Raw genomic sequence first — 14,676 nt, forward strand, 5'->3', positions numbered from 1 at the left:
TAAAGAGTTAGAAATGCATCTCAGTTTCCCTTTAAATTCTTTGTTAGTAATTTACACAAATATATGTACTGTCCAGTGTGACTACAGCCTGTTCGATGGCCTTCAAGATAGGCTGAAAACAGGAAATAAAGATTTGCTCCATGTTTGGGGCCTAGCAAGGTAATCTAAATAGTTAACATTTGAAACATATCTTCCCTTGCAGAAAAAAAAAAAGCTAACAAAAGCGAGAGAGACCTTGTGGCTTAGAGGCAAATAACACTGCCTAGTATGCAATCAGCCCAGGTTCGAATCTCAGAAGGGTATAGCTGACTGATGAAGACTAAAGAGTTAGAAATGCATCTCAGTTTCCCTTTAAATTCTTTGTTAGTAATTTACACAAATATATGTACTGTCCAGTGTGACAACAGCCAGTTCGATGGCCTTCAAGATAGGCTGAAAACAGGAAATAAAGATTTGCTCCATGTTTGGGGCCTAGCAAGGTAATCTAAATAGTTAACATTTGAAACATATCTTCCCTTGCAGAAAAAAAAAAGCTAACAAAAGCGAGAGAGACCTTGTGGCTTAGAGGCAAATAACACTGCCTAGTATGCAATCAGCCCAGGTTCGAATCTCAGAAGGGTATAGCTGACTGATGAAGACTAAAGAGTTAGAAATGCATCTCAGTTTCCCTTTAAATTCTTTGTTAGTAATTTACACAAATATATGTACTGTCCAGTGTGACTACAGCCTGTTCGATGGCCTTCAAGATAGGCTGAAAACAGGAAATAAAGATTTGCTCCATGTTTGGGGCCTAGCAAGGTAATCTAAATAGTTAACATTTGAAACATATCTTCCCTTGCAGAAAAAAAAAAGCTAACAAAAGCGAGAGAGACCTTGTGGCTTAGAGGCAAATAACACTGCCTAGTATGCAATCAGCCCAGGTTCGAATCTCAGAAGGGTATAGCTGACTGATGAAGACTAAAGAGTTAGAAATGCATCTCAGTTTCCCTTTCAATTCTTTGTTAGTAATTTACACAAATATATGTACTGTCCAGTGTGACTACAGCCTGTTCGATGGCCTTCAAGATAGGCTGAAAACAGGAAATAAAGATTTGCTCCATGTTTGGGGCCTAGCAAGGTAATCTAAATAGTTAACATTTGAAACATATCTTCCCTTGCAGAAAAAAAAAAGCTAACAAAAGCGAGAGAGACCTTGTGGCTTAGAGGCAAATAACACTGCCTAGTATGCAATCAGCCCAGGTTCGAATCTCAGAAGGGTATAGCTGACTGATGAAGACTAAAGAGTTAGAAATGCATCTCAGTTTCCCTTTAAATTCTTTGTTAGTAATTTACACAAATATATGTACTGTCCAGTGTGACTACAGCCTGTTCGATGGCCTTCAAGATAGGCTGAAAACAGGAAATAAAGATTTGCTCCATGTTTGGGGCCTAGCAAGGTAATCTAAATAGTTAACATTTGAAACATATCTTCCCTTGCAGAAAAAAAAAAGCTAACAAAAGCGAGAGAGACCTTGTGGCTTAGAGGCAAATAACACTGCCTAGTATGCAATCAGCCCAGGTTCGAATCTCAGAAGGGTATAGCAGACTGATGAAGACTAAAGAGTTAGAAATGCATCTCAGTTTCCCTTTAAATTCTTTGTTAGTAATTTACACAAATATATGTACTGTCCAGTGTGACTACAGCCTGTTCGATGGCCTTCAAGATAGGCTGAAAACAGGAAATAAAGATTTGCTCCATGTTTGGGGCCTAGCAAGGTAATCTAAATAGTTAACATTTGAAACATATCTTCCCTTGCAGAAAAAAAAAAGCTAACAAAAGCGAGAGAGACCTTGTGGCTTAGAGGCAAATAACACTGCCTAGTATGCAATCAGCCCAGGTTCGAATCTCAGAAGGGTATAGCTGACTGATGAAGACTAAAGAGTTAGAAATGCATCTCAGTTTCCCTTTAAATTCTTTGTTAGTAATTTACACATATATATATATATATATATATATATATATATATATATATATATATATATATATATATATATATATATATATATATATATATATATATATATGACAGTGCTCTGCAAGCTGGGCTCAGGAAGCAAAAGAACGAAATAGATGGCGCTGGAGACAAAAAATGGCAGGAGCCTAAGCAGCATGGTTCTCCTCTAAGATAGGACAAGGAGGAAGAGGGAGAAAGAAGAAAAAAGAAAAAAGAAAAAAGAAATGTAATACATATATATATAAAATGTAATACATATATATATAAAATGTAATACATATATATATAAAATGTAATACATATATATATAAAATGTAATACATATATATATAAAATGTAATACATATATATATATATATATATATATATATATATATATATATATATATATATATATATATATATATATATATATATATATATATATATATATATATGTATTACATTTCTTTTTTCTTCTTTCTCCCTCTTCCTCCTTGTCCTATCTTAGAGGAGAACCATGCTGCTTAGGCTCCTGCCATTTTTTGTCTCCAGCGCCATCTATTTCGTTCTTTTGCTTCCTGAGCCCAGCTTGCAGAGCACTGTCATAAAATGCTTCCCCACCTTCTCCCTGGTGTTCTTTGTGGCCAGTCAGTCCAAACATGGAAGTGTCTTCAAACCGTATTCCCGGTGGATTTTCTATGGTCTCTTGTTTGCATGTGTGGGAGATGCCTGTTTGGTATGGCCAAAGTTCTTCCTTCAAGGTACGGTGTTTGAAGGTTTATGACACTGTTGGGGAAACATCTGGGCTAGAATTTGGGATTGGTTTCAATGATTTCAGTGGCTTAATCACCAAATCGAAAGGGCCATTACTTTGCATGGGTACGATTCCTTATCTCCCAACAGTTGTAGATGAAAAGTAAGCACACTTATAGTATTGCATTGTAGTTCATGAGCCAGATGTTTAGGCTGGATTTGGTATTTTGTTCACCTATTGTTGTTGCATCTATTACCTCGCTAGCAATTATTGTCTGCTATTTTTCATCCTACCTGTTGTTTGAACAATCTCCCTCAGAGATGGACATCCATGGTCCTGTAGCTACACTATTGCTGACCTACAGATTCCAGCACCTTTCCCCATAGTCCATATTGATCAATGGGAACTGCAATTCAATAACATCTGGAGAACCATAATTCCTGTATGCTGATTGATGCTGGTGTTTATTTTAGATGTGTCTACGTGGGTGCTTGTACATAATTTACGTATGTGATCATTGTTGTCAAAGACAACCCGGAGAATAGCTGTTCAGCCTCAAAGCCTGGATCTACTGAGGGAACAGTCAGACACACAATAAAGTGCTTTTCACCACTCCATGATCTGGCAGGAAAAAATATACTGACATAAACAGAGTCAATTTAGTGTAATGGTTAAGGTGCTGGCCAAGAAGCCAGGATTCTGACAATTCTAGTCCTATCTTAGGCATGAAAGCCAGATGGCTGGGGGCTTTGGGCCAGTCACTCACTTACTCAACCCAACCCCTCTCAAGAGTTATGGTGGGAAAAACAGGAGGAAGGAATAGTAGGTATGATTGCTGCCTTGAGTTATATATTACAAGGGCAGGATAAAAATCTACTAATAAATTATGCTGCCTTCATTGCCAATTTTGTCTTGGTAATTAGGACAGCAAATGGTACTGTTTTAATGCAGGAAAAGTTAAGCAAAGGAATTGTAGGATTTCCCTGGTTTCACTTCCCTGCTTAAAGGGAAAACTACTAATCAGACATGTCAAACCCGCGACATCATGTGACGTCGCGGAACATATCAGGACGGCTTTGCCATTGCCGGCAATGGGGTAGGTGCGGCTTCCGCATGACGCATCTAGCCCGCAGGCCAGCAGTTTGACACCCCTGGGCTAGATGAATTTATTGGAATGCTTAGCCAACTTAACTACCTGTCAAATTCCCCAACTAACAGATTGCAGGTGGGGAGATGTTCCACCTCATTACCTGGGCCATTTCTGAACATGGCTCGAGTGCTTTTCTCAGAGTGCATTAAACACAGGTCCTAAAGCAGCCTGATTAGCAGGTCATAGACCTGGAGGAGGAAGCAGTCAACGAACAATGAGCATCATCATTAACTATTGCCCACAAATACAGGGCTATCAGTGTCTGTCTGTATGTTGGCAGAACCTGCAAGTAGCTGTGCTTAGACACAACAGTACCACACACACACACACACACACACACACATACAAAGTGATGAAAAGAACAAAAGGACTAGTGTGCCTCAGTGAAGGTCCTGACTGAAGAGGGAAAAAAATCTAATGCACTCACTGGGGACAGAAATCCAGAAATAGCAGAAGGCACATTTCTTTTCCAGCTTGAAGTGACTTTCCATGCAGCACAGGACCAATGCTCTCTCAAAAGCATAAATGCTGATTTCTAAACACAGATTTCAACATGTTGAGTCTTCTAAACAAGGATATTTAAGGTGCCCAGAATGACATGGCAGCCAGGCCTTATGGGGGCAGATGTCTCTGGGGAGCCAAGATGTCTGGTCCCTCCTGCAAGTTAAACCAACGTGGTCATGAGGAGGGCAGTGCTCAGGGGCAGGAGCGTATCTGAAGGAGCCTGAAGGGTTAAATAGGAGCTGGGCAGGTTCCAACTGTTGAACACATCTTTAACAACATCCTTAGGGAAGCATGCCTAGACAATTTCCAGAGCAACAACTGTGTAGGAAGAAGATGAGAAATACCACTTTAAAACCAGAAAGCTAAAGATGGCTGCAAATAGCTCAGAGATGGGCTAGGGATCAAACGAGAGCAAGGCTGGGAAGACCTGGCATAAAAACAAAGCATCATGCCACCATCTGAGAAGCAGAAAAGCCAATACAGATAGTCCTTGACTTACAACCATTCATTTAGCGACCATTTGAAGTTACAGCGGCACTGAGAAAGTTGACCTATGGCCGTTTTTCACATGACCATTGAAGCATCCCCAGGGTCACGTGATCAAAGTTCAGTCACTTGGCAACAGGCTCATATTTATGATGGCTGCAGTTTCCCGGGGTCATGTGATCGCCATTTTCCAACCTTCTGACAAGCAAGGTCAATGGGGAAGCCAGATTCACTTAGCAACCGTGGTACTAACTTAACACCTGCTGGGGTTCACTTAACAACTGGGGTGAGTAGGGTCGCAAAATGGGGCAAAATTAACAGCTGCCTTGTTTAGCAGTGGAAATTTTGGGCTCCGTTGCGGTTGTAAGTCAAGAACTACTGTACCTGTAATTTGCTTTGTCGTGTCTAATACCAATTCCTACCACATGAGGGAGCCAGCTAAATGCATATCACAAGCGCCATGAGAAGAAATAAAAATCTAAAGATATATTTATTGCAAGATAGAGGTGGCTATATAAATTTTCCAAAAAAATAAATAAATCTGGGAGGAAATATGGAGCAGGACAATGCACAGAACTGGTTTGAAGAGTTGTATATCTCCTAATTCAGCTTTGCTGGCTGAGGAATTCTGGGAGTTGAAGTCCACAAGTCATAAAAGGGCCAAGTTTGAAGACCCCTGGACTAGTTGTTCCTTACAGTCATGTAAATAGAAAGACAATGTTAATAGCACATCTGCTCCAGGTGTCCCAGTTGGAGACTTGATTGTCTTTGGAGTGGCTGACAATTATGGGCCCTGGGATCTGGCACAGCTGGAAGGTACCAGACTGGGAAAGATTGGTCTCATTCTTGCCCAAACAGGCAGGGGAATTCAGCCTGCCTTAAACCTTGGGAAATCCCAATCTGTAGATTAAGATAAAACAAGAAATGTTCACCTATCCAAGTTTTTTTTTTAAATAAAAAATAAAATTATGCACATACCATTGAAACAAATAATGTATATAAATTGCACCTCTTAAAATTAAAAGTGTGGTAAAACTAGGCTGCTTTACCTTTAGAGATGAATAGGTAACTAATGCATGGAAGGGAAAGTTCTGAGGTAAACTTTCAATAGTAGCTGGTTGGGGTAGTTTGTTATGTTAATAGATTGAGGGAGACATCAAGGGTACTTTTTGATGGACACTTTTAACCCTGTCAAAGGCAGTTTATGGGTTTCAACCTGGTGTCATAGATACATCTCTTGGTTGCCGCTTATCCCTCTGCCCCATCCGATGTTAAATGGATATAGGTAGTCCTCAGCTTAGGACTACAGCTGTGAACTTCCATCACTAAGCAAGGCAGTCATTCAGTTGCACCTGATTTTACAACTTTTTGTACTACCATTGTTAAGCAAATGCCTCTAGTCCTTAAGCATATCCAGATTGATTTTGCTTGATAAAAGCCCCTTGGGAGTATCACAAATGGTGAACAGGTGGCCCTGGGAGACTGCAACTGTCATAAATACATGCCAGTTGCAAATCCCCAAAATCGTAATCACATGACTGCAGGTATGCTATGATGGTTGTAAGTGTAAGTACCGGTTTTAAATGTGAGGCCTTGTTGTAAGTCACTTTTTTCAGTGCCCATTAACAGTTGTTAAATGGATGATCTTACGTCGAGGACTACCGGTACTGTTCAAAGCATTCACCCACCTAAAATATTGTCTTTATTTCCAAGAATATCTCTGAACAGTCTTAGAAATAAATATGGAAGCTGGTCTGCAATCTAGTTTTTGGGAAATGTGCCCCCTGGCCAGCCCCCACCCCTAAAATATTAACAAGATAAATTGAGGATTTGAGGAGGCCATAAACAGCTTCGGCAATATGTTTGTTGGTGGAAAAAGGAATGCAAAAGAAAGACCATTTTTGTCAGGGAGCTTTCAGTTAAGGGGGAAAGAAGAAAGTGAGACCCCAAAACACAATAATGCAGTCTTCAAGAAACAGGCAGCCTGGGTCACGTTCTTCCTTTTTGGAGCATGCATTAGAAAGTAAGGCATTCAATATTTATCCGGAATAAACATAACTACCTTTTAGCCCTGCTGTGCCTGTATCTTTTCTTTCCCAGTTGAAAAGAGCACTTAGGCATCAAATTGGGGACAGAAGGTAGATAATAGTCCAAGACTGAATGAAGCAATTTAGTAGGTCATATTCAGAGTGCCTTTTCTTGGCTTAGCAAGCAGCAATTACAGAATAATCCTGTGCATCTGAGGTAACAAGCCAGCGGAGGCTGCCAGAGTGACTGAACTGGTGGTGGCAGATCTTGAGGGAGCAATGCAGCCCATGTGGCTGTTTTTCATTCGCTTGCCTTTTCTCCCCTTACAGGAATGGGTGCCTTTGCCATCTGCCACATCTGCTACATCACAGCCTTTGGCCTGACTCCCCTTCAACCTCTCATCTTCCTGGTCATCGAGGGACTTGGGGCTGTGGGTTACGTGGTGATCCTGCTGCCCTGTTTGTCAGGTTTCTATGTATGGGCAGTGCTGTTTTACTTGGGCCTCCTCGGTGTTATGGCCTGGCGCGCACTGTCTTGCTCCAAAGGGCTGGCTTCAGTGGGCAGCTTGATCTTCCTTGTGTCTGATTTGCTGGTTGGCTATGACAAATTCTGCACCTCCCATCCTCTTACCCGCATCCTGTACATGAGCACTTACTACCTCGCCCAAACCTTGATTGCCCTCTCAGTAGATTCTCCAAAATTTTCCCCAAAGGAGAACTGAGTCTTGAATTGGACTTCTGGGTTGTTCTTCAGCATCAAAAAATCCACAGGCCTTCTGCCTCTCAAATTCACACTTCTCAAGTTCAACTAACTTCTGGATGTGTTGGAACTACAACTCCTGGGATTCCCAGCTAGTGTGGGCCAACAACTGTGAGTAATCAGCAGCAGCTATATCCATAACCCCCCAGCCAGTGTGGACTCTGTGGTTTCTCAAAATTGTAGGCCTATATTCATGGAAGACACCACGTTGGAAGAAGCTCTGGTCAGATTCCTTTTAGAAGTTCAGGTTCTGAGTGCAGATGGTACTAAGAACGACTCCGGTGCCATGTCCTCCTGTGCTGCCACCACGTGGCTGTTTGGGAAATTATACATTATGCTAATGGGCCAGTCAATCCCTCCCTCTTTGTGATGTATTTCCCTCTTTCTGAGCTAACTTGCTTCTTCTTCTTGGCTCCATGCCTGATCTCCTCCATAACCGGCAGATTCACATGCTGCTTCATTTCACGTGCAGACTGTGAGTCATTACCGTCTTTTGACCTTGGGAATACCGTCCAAATATCATCTTAATGCACCTCATCTGCTGTAATCTACTCTGCATGCAAATAAAGGTATTTCTAGATGATAAAAGGTGTTTCCACGAGTTCTGCTATCTGGAAAAGGGCTGTTGACAGTGATAGCATCTGTTTATACAGACCAAGCGCAGAGGTCTTAACAAGGGGATTAATCACAATACATCAGCTTGATCCAGAATCAATACATCAGCTTGATCCTGAATACCTCCACAGTTCTCATTATCTTGTTATTCCCAAATTTTCTTCCTGGGAGTGATGTTGATGATCTTACAATAAAAGGGCCAGTGATAAAAAGAATTTATGAAGCATTTATTTAAATGACATGTTTGCTAATAAATAAATAAATAAATAAATAAATAAATAAACATCCTGTTTTGTTGCCTAATTAAAGCAGCCTAGTTAGCTGGCTGCATTGTGTGAATGGAAGATAGGTTTAATTGTGTGCTTCCATCTCCTGGTCAGAACTAACTTTGAGGACTGTCTTCTTCATGCTTTCACCTTCCTTCCTATCCTACTATTATCCATTCAAGTACCTCTCAAACCATCCTTCGTCCTTTTCTGTGAAATTATTTCTTGAAAACCTTTGCATTTTGCTTGGGGATCCAAGAATGGAATGGAGAAATCAGGTGGGTTTCTCCATTTCATACGGTCTCTCTGCCACATGGACCCTCTTCTCCTCAGGCGTCAAACCGAGCTGTCCGTACTGCCTCCTTCACTTTTACAAGACAAACTCCACCAGCAAGCCATTTGGATTGATGGGGGATGGCATGCAGTGGCAGAAGACAGAATGGGGTTAGGAAAGTGATAGAAAAAGAAGAAAATATTACAGTTAGAAGGGTGGCATAGATAGAAAGCTACTTTCCAACGCAGGTAACTGCATCTAACCAATCTTGGCAGACCGAAGAGAAGCTAAAGCAGCATGGGCTCTATTAGTACTTTGATGGTAGACTACTAGGAAATCCAGGATGTAAGCTCAACTGGAAAGTTGCAAAAGCCTCCCAGAAGATGACAAAGGCAAGCCCACTCCCATCCATCCATCCATCCGTCATCATTATAGACTGCTACTCCAACTGATTCAGGGCAGTTAGCAACATGTGAAATCCATAAAAGCATTTGTTTTTTTTAAAAAAATCAAGCAAAAATCCAGAACTGTTGTCAGAGCATGCTACTGTACTTCCTACATGAATTGAAATAGTTCTTGGATGTTTTCTGGGACAAGAGGTGCCACCATGATGAGGGCAGGAGACTGATTTGTAGAAACTACATCTCCAGCTCCACTCCTTTGATAAAATAACCCTCCTGAGTTTCATGTACCAGAAGGACGAGCTCTTTCTAAAGGAGGTTGCCTTGCAATTGCCTGAGTACCAAGCAGAATATAAAGGGACGCAGCCTTTAGAAGGTGAAAACCAGCACTTTTTGTCAAGAGAACTAGATGGAGCACTTGTGTTTTCACCAAGAGTTGATCTTACTTTGAATCTTTACCTTTTATACAGGTGAAACTAGAAAAATTAGAATATCGTGCAAAAGTTCATTTATTTCAGTAATGCAAATTAAAAGGGGAAACTAATATATGAGATAGACTCATTACATGCAAAGCAAGATAGTTCAAGCTGTGATTTGTCATAATTGTGATGATTATGGCTTACAGCTCATGAAAACCCCAAATCCACAATCTCAGAAAATTAGAATATTGTGAAAAGGTGCAATATTCTAGGCTCAAAGTGTCCCACTCTAATCAGCTAATTAAGCCATAACACCTGCAAAGGGTTCCTGAGCCTTTAAATGGTCTCTCAGTCTGGTTCAGTAGGAATCACAATCATGGGGAAGACTGCTGACCTGACAGTTGTGCAGAAAACCATGATTGACACCCTCCATAAGGAGGGAAAGCCTCAAAAGGTAATTGCAAAAGAAGTTGGATGTTCCCAAAGTGCTGTATCAAAGCACATGAATAGAAAGTTATGTGGAAGGGAAAAGTGTGGAAGAAAAAGGTGCACAAGCAGCAGGGATGACCGCAGCCTGGAGAGGATTGTCAGGAAAAGGTCATTCAAAAGTGTTGGGGACTTTCACAAGGAGTGGACTGAGGCTGGAGTCAGTGCATCAAGAGCCACCACACACAGACGGATCCTGGACATGGGCTTGAAATGTCATATTCCACTTGTCAAGCCGCTCCTGAACAACAAACGTCAGAAGCGTCTTACCTGGGCTAAAGAAAAACAGACCTGGTCTGTTGCTCAGTGGTCCAAAGTCCTCTTTTCTGATGAGAGCAACTTTTGCATCTCATTTGGAAACCAAGGACCCAGAGTCTGGAGGAAGAATGAAGAGGCACACACTGCAAGATGCTTGAAGTCCAGTGTGAAGTTTCCACAGTCTGTGTTGATTTGGGGAGCCATGTCATCTGCTGGTGTTGGTCCACTGTGCTTCATTAAGTCCAGGGTCAACACAGCCGTCTACCAGGAGATTTTGGAGCACTTCATGCTTCCTTCCGCAGACGAGCTTTATGGAGATGCTGACTTCATTTTCCAGCAGGACCTGGCACCTGCCCACACTGCCAAAAGCACCAAAACCTGGTTCAATGACCGTGGGATTACTGTGCTTGATTGGCCAGCAAACTCACCTGACCTGAACCCCAAAGAGAATCTATGGGACATTGCCAAGAGAAAGATGAGAGACATGAGACTGAACAATGCAGAAGAGCTGAAGGCCGCTATTGAAGCATCCTGGTCTTCCATAACACCTCAGCAGTGCCACAGGCTGATAGCTTCTGTGCCACGCCGTATTGAGGCAGTAATTGCTGAAAAAGGGGCCCAAACCAAGTACTGAGTACATATGCATGCTTATACTTTTCAGAGGCCCGATATTGTTCTATGTACACTCCTTGTTTTATTGATTGTATGTAATATTCTAATTTTCTGAGATTGTGGATTTGGGGTTTTCATGAGCTGTACGCCATAATCATCACAATTATGACAAATCACGGCTTGAACTATCTTGCTTTGCATGTAATGAGTCTATCTCATACATTAGTTTCCCCTTTTAAGTTGCATTACTGAAATAAATGAACTTTTGCACGATATTCTAATTTTTCGAGTTTCACCTGTAGAGCATAGAGTAAAACCGTTGGAAGGAATCCTGGAGGTCTTCTAATCCAACCCCCCTGCGCAAACAGGAGGCCCTATACCAGGGGTAGGCAACCTTGGCTCTTTTATGACTCGTGGACTTCAACTCCCAGAATTCCTGAGCCAGCTATGCTGAGGGAAAACGGAGAGGATTCTAAGCTGAGCCATGCTGGCTCAGGAATTCTGGGAGTTGAAGTCCACGAGTCATAAAAGAGCCAAGGTTGCCTTCCCCTGCCCTATACCATTCCAGACAAATGGTTGTCCAATCTCTTCTTAAAAACCTCCTGGAATGGAGCACCCACAACTTCTGAAGGCAAGACTTTCCACTGACTAATTGTTCTCATTGTCAGGAAACTTCTCCTTAATTCTAGGTTGCTGAGTCTCTCCTTGATTAGTTTCCATCCGTTACTTCTTGTCCTGCCCTCAGGTAGTTTGGAAAAATAGGTTGATCCCTTCTTTCTCTGTGACAGCCTTTTCTTTTAATAGAAAAGGCTGCAAAAAAGAAAAGCCCCCCCCCCCCCAATAAAAAAAGGCTGAAAACAAAGAAGCTGGAACTGACCTCCCTTTCTGAGGGATTTTTCTTGTGGATATTCTACTTAATTTTTCTTCCATTTCCCCCCACCCCCCTTCTTCTTCTTTGACTCATCCTTTCTCCTCCTGCTACACAAGGGGAAAAATTAATTTCATTTGCATTTCAATGGGAATGTAATTCAATGCGTTTTGGAGCCAATACACTCACACAGATCGTTATTTCAGTTCTCAGCTCTCTGAGGTTTGCTCATGTTTTTAAAATGTCAAATTAGGGAGGGGAGAAGAATTTGTTTTTTTTTCTCTTCTTTCCCGATATCTCTATCTTTTTGTCTCTTAATTGGTTTATTCTCCTTTTTCCATCCAGTCAAAAAGTGTAGCAGGTTTAAGGAGAGCAAATCAGTATTGTGTTTGTGTGTGTTCATATATATATATATATATATATATATATATATATATATATATATATATATATATATATATATATATATGTGTGTGTGTGTGTGTGTGTGTGTGTGTGTGTGTGTGTGTGTGTGTGTGTGTGTGTAAAGGTAAAGGTAAAGGTAAAGGTTCCCCCGCACATGCGTGCTAATCGTTTCCAACTCTAGGGGCCGGTGCTCATCTCCGTTTCAAAGCCGAAGAGCCAGCGCTTGTCCGAGGACGTCTCTGTGGTCATGTGGCCGGCGTGACTAGACGCCAGAGGCGCACGGAACGCTGTTACCTTCCCACCGTAGTGGTCCCTATTTTTCTACTTTCATTTTTACGTGCTTTCGAACTGCTAGGTTGGCAGAAGCTGGGACGAGGAACAGGCACTCTGTTACGCGGCACTCGGGATTCGACCCGCCAAACTGCCGACCTTCTGATCGACAAGCTCAGCGTCCTAGCCCACTGAGCCACCATGTCCCTAATATATATAAAACCTAATTGTGAGCAAGTCCTAGAGAGTAGAGCAGGTGCAAATGTGGCTGTCTTTATGCGCAGAAAGATTGGACAATGGAATCAGGGGAATTTTTACACAGTAAAAGTTCATGCTAAGCTGTGGATTTCCTTTCAAGTATATTTCAAGCATACCAAGTTGGGGGGGGGGAGAAAGAGAAAGGAGATGCAGATGCAAAAATAGTTAAATGCAACTCTATATTAGTGAATGGAAGGGCTTTATATGGCAAGAAAGAATCAGAAAGAATGGGAACAGGAGTTAATTGGAAAAAAGAATTTTATACTAAAATAAAGGAGACTAAAGACTACAAGTAATATATATAACAGAATAACAGAGTTGAAAGGGACCTTGGAGGTCTTCTAGTCTAGTCCAACCTCTGCTCAAGCAGGAAATCCTGTACCATTTCAGTCAAATCTCTGACCAATCTCTTCTTTAAAATCTCCAGTGTCAGAGCATCCAAAATTTCCTGAGGCAAGTCATTCCACTGATTAATTGTTCTAACTGTCCTGAAATTTCTCCTTAGTTCTAGGTTGCTTCTCTCCTTGATTAGTTTCCATCCGTTGCTTCTTGTCCTGCCTTCAGGTGCTTTGGAGAATAGCTTGGCTCCCTCCTCTTTGTGGCAGCCCCTGAGATATTGGAACACTGCTATCATGTCATCCCTAGTCCTTCTTTTCATTAAACTAGACCTAACCAATTCCTGCAACTGTTCTTCATATGTTTTAGCTTTTATATAGTAGCTGTTGTAAACAAACTCAGTTAATTTTGCTTCATGGAAGGTAAGTCCTGTTTACAAAGGACAAACAAGGCTACTACATAATTGTGCAGCACAATGGATGTCTTTGTTCCTTCTCATGTGTACAGAGCTAGACAGATAGCTGCCAGGGAGTAGGAATCATAAATGCGGATTGTGACTGTTCAGTTTCCCTTTGCTGAGCCTTTAACATACAGTAGCTTTATCCAACCTGGTGTCCTCTGGATGTGTTGAAGCAACATCACCCAGAATTCCTAGCTGTTAGCCATGCTAGCTGAGAACTTCCGCAATAAGAAAAACTGGCTGGACGAACCTTGAAGAAACCTGGAGTACAATTTCAGGTTTTAACAAAAGGCTTTCTTTAATTCAAGAGCGCCAAGAAATATTGGAGTTTGGGTGGAGGTACATTAAGCGGTGGCTCAGTGGGTTAGGATGCTGAGCTTGTCGATCAGAAGGTCGACAGTTTGGCGGGTCGAATCCCGAGTGCCGCGTAACAGAGTGAGCGCCTGTTCCTCGTCCCAGCTTCTGCCCACCTAGCAGTTCGAAAGCATGTAAAAATGCAAGTAGAAAAATAGGGACCACTACGGTGGGAAGGTAACAGCGTTCCGTGCGCCTTTGGCATCTAGTCGTGCCGGCCACATGACCACGGAGACGTCCTCGGACAAGCGCTGGCTCTTCGGCTTTGAAACGGAGTTGAGCACCGGCCCCTAGAGTCGGAAACAACTAGCACGCATCTGCGGGGGAACCTTTACCTTTACCTTTACATTAAGATTGATCCTCTCCAATCTTGAGTTAACTTATTAGGCCCGTTCTTTTCTCAAAAAGTCTTTTTTTGAAACGTACAGTCCCATAAATGTTTTTTTTGAAAAATAACCCTCAAAGCAGGAGAACCTGCTTAGGACTCCAAAGCAAGCTTCTCCAGTCAAAAGGTTCTCTGACAGATGTGATCCCAGTTCCCTTCATTCTCAGTTGACCGGCCTCAGAAGAGCAGGACTATTCTACTCCCAAACGAAAGGACAACCAGTTGTAGGAATTAGGAGAAGACGACATTATTTGGAATGGAGAGGTTGTGGTCTGCATGAAACCCTTGAAAGAAGGCACGAGTGGTGTAATGTATTGGGCTTTGTCTTGTTAAGGGAACATCACATGGGTTA

General features: G+C 41.9%; 1 protein-coding gene across 1 annotated transcript; it reads left to right on the plus strand.

Annotated features, from left to right (window-relative positions):
* Positions 1 to 2,493: 2,493 nt before the first annotated feature.
* LOC308676301 (lysoplasmalogenase TMEM86A-like) lies at positions 2,494 to 8,525 on the plus strand (the record flags this gene model as incomplete). Its single annotated transcript, XM_081342114.1, has 3 exons — positions 2,494 to 2,737; positions 7,228 to 7,768; positions 8,101 to 8,525. 2 exons carry the CDS (start codon positions 2,494 to 2,496, stop codon positions 7,617 to 7,619), a joined length of 636 nt encoding a protein of 211 aa, XP_081198240.1. The 3' UTR covers positions 7,620 to 7,768; positions 8,101 to 8,525.
* Positions 8,526 to 14,676: the final 6,151 nt, after the last annotated feature.

Source organism: Vipera berus, assembly GCF_964194415.1.
Source record: "Vipera berus genome assembly, chromosome: W".
NCBI lineage: Eukaryota > Metazoa > Chordata > Lepidosauria > Squamata > Viperidae > Vipera > Vipera berus.